The 6,228-nt window shown below is 38.4% G+C and overlaps 1 protein-coding gene across 1 annotated transcript in view; it reads left to right on the forward strand.

Moving 5' to 3' along the window:
* LOC102815940 (putative serine protease K12H4.7-like) overlaps positions 1–3,473 on the forward strand; it is a 32,160-nt gene extending 28,687 nt beyond the window's left edge. Inside the window, exons 7-9 of the mRNA XM_006861926.1 lie at positions 173–263; positions 1,423–1,636; positions 3,417–3,473. Coding sequence (XP_006861988.1) covers positions 173–263; positions 1,423–1,636; positions 3,417–3,473 — 362 coding nt within the window. The remainder of the gene's footprint in view (positions 1–172; positions 264–1,422; positions 1,637–3,416) is intronic.
* The last annotated feature ends 2,755 nt before the right edge of the window (positions 3,474–6,228 follow it).

Here is a 6,228-nt window from a genome sequence, read left to right on the forward strand (position 1 = left end):
GCTAACCAGAGATTAGACATGACTAAAAATGGCATTAATAATAATGAAGTCAAAGTCATTTTAGGAGGTCATAAGCAGCAAATAATTTAGAGTAACTAATTTTAGATAAATGTATTTGATAAACCACAGCAAATATGATTTCTGATTCAGTTGGTTGATGTTTTGTTTCTAGCCCGGCAGTGGTTATATCAGGCTTGCACTGAATTTGGCTTCTTTTTGACCACAGAGTCAAAGACCCAGCCCTTCTCTGGAGTGCCTCTCAGGTAAATTCGACAAACCAGGATTTCAGGTCTTTTTGTTTTCGTTTGTTTGTGTTTTAACGGAAAATTAAATTGATTAGGTTGGTGGAAAATTAGTGAAAAATTAAGGGAGAAATTCTCAGGATTATATATATATATATCCCAAAATGAGATATAGAAACAAATTTCAGATTTTTAATCTACCATAATTAGCAGCTGTCAGGAAATCAATATATGTTCGAGAGAATGAGTAAGAATACTGGGAGCCTCAGCCTTATTTGTTGGCATAATAAGATTATTTTAGTTAATATTCTTTTACCAAGAAGGTACTTTGATTGTTGATTGAAAAATCAACTTTGGATGACAACAAAATTGCAAATAAAAGATAATAAATTGTCCATCTGCTTTGAATTTCAGGTTAGTCACAATTTGCACAGATTTACCTTACTCAACTTTATTCTCTGTGGTCTCTGATATTTATACATACTTACTGGGTTGGTAAAGCAAGATATGGTTCCTGGCCTCCATCGAGTCGATTCCTACCCATAGTGACCCTGTATAGGGTTTCTGAGGAGAAGCTGGTGAGTTTGAACTGCTGACCTTGCAGTTCAAACTGACTCTAGTAAGTCTGGGAACCTGGTGTGGCACTGTGGGCTAATGTGTCAGACCTCAAAGTCATTTGAACTGCAAGGTTGGTAGTTCAAGCTCACCAGCTTCTCCTCGGGAAACCTATACACTGTTGCTATGGGTCAGAATCAACTCGATGGCACTTAACAACAACAACCTATATCTTCAGAAAAAGAAATGACACTCTATCGTGTCTATAACCTTTTCACTAAAACTCCATACTGGACCCACCAAGTGTGCAGATAGATGAGGTCTTTGCTAGCTACTTTCTTCTATATTCTGTATTAGAGGACCTCCTAGGCTAGGATAGATAGATGGTAAATGCATAGATGGATGGATAGACAGACACACAAACAGATAGACAGACAGACAGAGAGACGTACAATTTGCTTCTTAAGCTAAAGAAGTTATTTCATCAATTTAAGTAATTTAGATTCTCAGGGGGAAACAAAAGAATTAGAAAATCAAAAATCCACCATTCTTTCCAAAAGTATTTTTATGTCACCCCTCAACTCTATTCTCCAACACCTACAGTTGTGCCCTGTTTCCTTTGCAGGTATTTTCTTAAGAAATGTTCAGATATCTTTGGCTCTGAGTTCACTTACAGTTCACTGACTGCAGGTGTTTCAGCCACCAACATGTACTATGGTGGCCTTGATATGAAGGGAAGCAAAATCATTTTTCCCAGTGGCTCCATTGATCCTTGGCATGCTGTGGGAATTACAAAGGATATAAGTAAAAGCTTGCCTGCTGTTTTCATTAAAGGTAAAGTAATTGTGAAAAGTCAAGTGCTCACAAAAAGGAGGATATATGTCAGCATGTAATAAATGCAGGGAGCAAGAGTGGCTCCGTGGTGGAAGTCCCAATGTAGGAACCTCAGATTGGATTCTTGGTCAATGTACCTCACACTCATCTGTCAGTGGAGACTTGTGTATGCCATGGAGATGGATTGACGCAGTGGCCACAACAATGGACTCACATCTAACAACAATTGTGAGGATGGTACAGGCCCAGAGCAGTGTTTAATTGTGTTGTGCTGGTCACTCTGAGTCAAAGGAATCTCAACAGCACTTAACAATAATAACAACCACAGACTTACAACAGGTTCAAACAACTGTTTTTGGTATCCTCAAGAGACTGAAACACCAGTCCTTTGAAAGCCTGTTTGGGATTGGGAACAAAAAAGAAGTGTGAAGGGGAAAGATCAGGGTAAATACGGTGAAGTTTTCCAGTGAAATTCCCAATGGACTGCCCTTGATCCCCATAAGGAATAGTAAGGAACAGCGTTGTGATGAGAAAAATAGAATTCCTCAACACAAATATCCTACATTTTTACTACCAATGCAGTTTTCTATTTTCTTAAAACTTCTGATTATGCAATCATGATGATCCTGAGACTTTCAAGAAAATTAATGTATCAAGATGACCCCTTTGTTGTTGTCGCTAAGTGCTGTCAAGTTGGTTCTGATTTATAGTGACCACATATAGAGTTTCCAAAAGCAACTCGTGGATTTGAACCATCAAACTTGCGCTTAACAGTTCAGTGTTTTTCCTACAGCACTAAACCCCTTTGGAAAACAAAAACAAAACCAGTCCCATTCCTTTCTGAGCTGATGCCTCTACCTTGAATTTAGTTGGCCCAGCAGATCCCCTTTCAAGCCAAAGTTTTGATTGGACCTTTTCTTTGAAGGCACCCTAACGAGACTTAGACATGTATATTACTGAGAGAACTTGTATGTAGCTGTCCACTGATCACACAGACATGTTTAAACTTGTTTTATTTGGAATAAAGCGGGAATGTATGAATTGGAACCCTAGTAGTAATATTTTTGGCATACCGTCTTGCTTCCATTATGGACAATTTCATGCTCACAGTATGGGAGTCAGTTTGCCGAAATTCAGAAAATTGAACCATCAGCTCTAGAAACGGACATTGTGACTCCAGTAGCTGTTGTTGTTGTTAAGTGTCATTAAGTTGGTTCTGACTCATAGCTACCACACATAGGTTTTCCAAGGAGTGGCTGTTGAGTCTGAATCACCAGCCTTATGGTTCAAACCGACCTTGAGGTCAAGTGTTTATACATACCAGGACTCCCTGGAAATTTTTCTCAAGTGACACACCTAAAGATATAGACATTATAACCTCCTCAGATGAAACTTGTTACATAACACATAATTTAAACAAAAAGGAAACTCTACACCATCGTCTCTAAATCTACCACCTTTCTAACTCCCTGAAACAGTCATAAAATTAAAACACAGGAGGATTGCTTAGGCTCCAAAGATTACACACTTTAAGAAATATCATAGTGCCCAAACCCAATCTACACAGACACATACATCTTTGATTAATAAATTTTTATAATAGTTAACCAATCCACTTTCTTAAATATAGCTGTACATTTTCATCAAAATCCCTGAAGATCGGGGTTCATATTGGTTTGTTGGAAACAAGTTTCCAGGTGATTCAAATGTTCAGGTGGGATTAAGCACATCTGTTGTTTGGATTCTTGGTATATAGCTATCCTAACCTTCTCTTTCTCATTTTAGGTGAAGCACATTGTTCAGATGTATACATACAAGAGGAGTCAGATTCAGCTGAACTAATTCAAGCACGAGAAAAAATTTTCCAAATCCTAAAAAAATGGCTAAAGTTATAGACCTAGCTGAAAAATTAGTGTAACAAAACTTCAGATCTTGGCACCCCTTTTATTTCTCAAATGTAAGGGTGAAATTAGATCAGACTCAGAAGTCTAATCCCTTTTTTTAAAGATTTAAGACTTTGGTTTCACGGGAGATAATTTTGCCTCTCCTGGTTAGCCCTGACAAGCTGCACACTATACTTGTGCCCAATAAATTCATTCCCCCGGAGGACCAGGTGAAACCAGTTTGCTGAGTGCCAGGGGAACAGAAAGTGTAAATCCTGTTTTTTACCAAAACAGTCTCTGTTTCACTAACTCATTCTTTTCAACAAGTACCATTCATAAGATGTAAGTAAAATGTGTTTTAATTGGTTAATTTTAAATATACATTGATATGTAAACTGGAAACAAATACTTTGCCAAATAATGAATCCTTATCTCTGTTAAGAAAATTTGGGGATAGGCACAACTTGAATGAGTTAGAACAAAAAAATATTGAATTATGTTTTAAAACTTGCTCCATCAACCAACTTTCACTGAAACCTCTTGTACCTGGGCTGTGATGCCTGTTATCAAATAAAGTTAACATGAAAGGTATCAAAGCTCTTCTCTGAGATTTCATTATAAATTGTCTCCAAATTTGTTGACTGAGTTCGGGTTACTAGAATAGAATTTAGAGCTAAGCTTTAACTTAAAGGCATGAATCTTTAGGCAAAATGCTAGATTTTGTTTGTTTCTTCAAAATGGCATTGTGTAATCTTATTATGTGATTGTTTTTGTCATTCCATATGATTTAAGTTTAGTTATCGATAGTTTTGGAGGAAGTGCAGCCAGAGTGCTCCTTGGAGGCCAGGATGGCTAAGCTTCGTCTCTCATACTTTGGACATATTGTCAGGAGGGAGCAGTCACTGGAGAAGGATGTCATGCTGGGTAAGATGGAGGGTCAGAGAAAAAGAGGAAGACCCCCAACGAGATGGATCAGCTAGGTGGTATCATTGATGGTGTCAAGTGTGGCAGCGGTAGTGAGGTTGGCCCAGGATCGGACATTGTTTCGTTCTGCTGTGCATGGGGTCGCTATGAGTCGGTTCCAACTCGATGGCACCTGACAACAACAACAACATCGATAGTTTTAATGTACTAATGTTGGTTTGTTAGTTTTGACAAATGCATCACTCACTGGTAGTTAGCATTAAAGTAAACTGTGAGAGAAACAGACATGCCTGAGATAGAGACAGAGATGATGATGTGGAGTGATGAAGCCACTGGGGACTTTGGACCCAGAGAGGGAAAGGGACTGTGGACCGAAAACTGAGGGAAGGAGGGGGAAGTGTAGGGGGCGGGTTTCTGGGATATACCCTTTGGGTGGTTGATGATGCATGGAGGGGATTGGAACCATGGCAATACGATGGAATGAATGTAAAACTAAAGTTCCCCCATGTAAGCTATCATATAATTCACAATAAAATATTTAAAAAAAAAAAAAAAAGAAAGCTGTGAGAAGTAAAAGGCAATGCTTTGCATAGTGCCTTCAATTTGTATGGAAACCTGAAATTATTTAAATTTATTAACTTCAAATGTCTGATATACTAATACTGTACATGATTTACAAAAGGCCAAATATTTCCTTTAGTTTTTCAAACCAATCCTATTTAGATGTGGATGACATTTTATAATAAACTCCTATTTGTTCAAATTTAATATAATCTCATTTTCTTTTGCTTAAACCTCTCATAGCAAACAGTACTAAAAATGTGTATCTCAATGGGTTAAAGTAGATCTTGTCCCTTTCCTGTCTAATGGAGTCCAACACATACAGAGTACAACTGCCCCATGGAGTTTCAAAGATTATAGTTTTTATGGAAGAAGACTGCCACAATTGTAAAGCGTCTTGTGGATTCAAACCATAAAGTTTCTGGTCAGCAGTCAGTCTTGGTAATTATACCTCCAGGAAGTGTAAGTGATCGATTTTCCCAGGTATAAGTGTTAAAATTTAATTTTCAACTCATATTTATTCTCAAATAATATTGTTGTTGGGACATGCCGTCGAGTCACTTCTGACTCACAGTGACCCTGTATAGGGTTTCTGAGAAGTTGCTGGAGACTTTGAACCACTGACCTTGTATTTCTAACAGCTTATCCTACAGCACCACACCAGGGTTCCCGAATGATATTAGTTATGGTTGTTGAGTATCATTGAGTTGGGTCTGACTCATAGAGACCCAACTAGGGCTTCTGAGGCTGTTAATCTTTATGGGAGGAGAAAGCCTCATCTTTCTTTCAAAGTTATTCAAACTAATGACCTTGCCACCAGGGCTCACCCTAAAATATCTTAGTACATTGTTGTTGTTAAGTGCGGATCCTACAGCCCCATACCAGGAGTCTTTTTAGCACATTATTGTTGTTGTTAAGTGCCATTGAGTCCGTTCCAACTCATAATGACCCTATATAGGGTGTCTGAGGAGCGTCTGGTGAGCTTGAACCACTGACCTTGCAGCTCAAACTGAGATTGCAATACAGTGCATTAACCCACAGCGCCACATCAAGACTCCTCTTAGCATATAATAAGTGTTTCAATATATGATTCCAGGTGTGATGCTGTTGGGTAAGCACTAGATCACAAGATTGATTTTAACCTCAAGGTGGTGGCTCAAACCTACCAACCACTCCTCAGAAACCCAATACAGGTTTGCTGAGTCAGAACTGACTCCACGGCACTTAAC

Source organism: Chrysochloris asiatica, unplaced genomic scaffold (assembly GCF_000296735.1).
Source record: "Chrysochloris asiatica unplaced genomic scaffold, ChrAsi1.0 scaffold00044, whole genome shotgun sequence".
In the NCBI taxonomy this organism is placed as follows: domain Eukaryota; kingdom Metazoa; phylum Chordata; class Mammalia; order Afrosoricida; family Chrysochloridae; genus Chrysochloris; species Chrysochloris asiatica.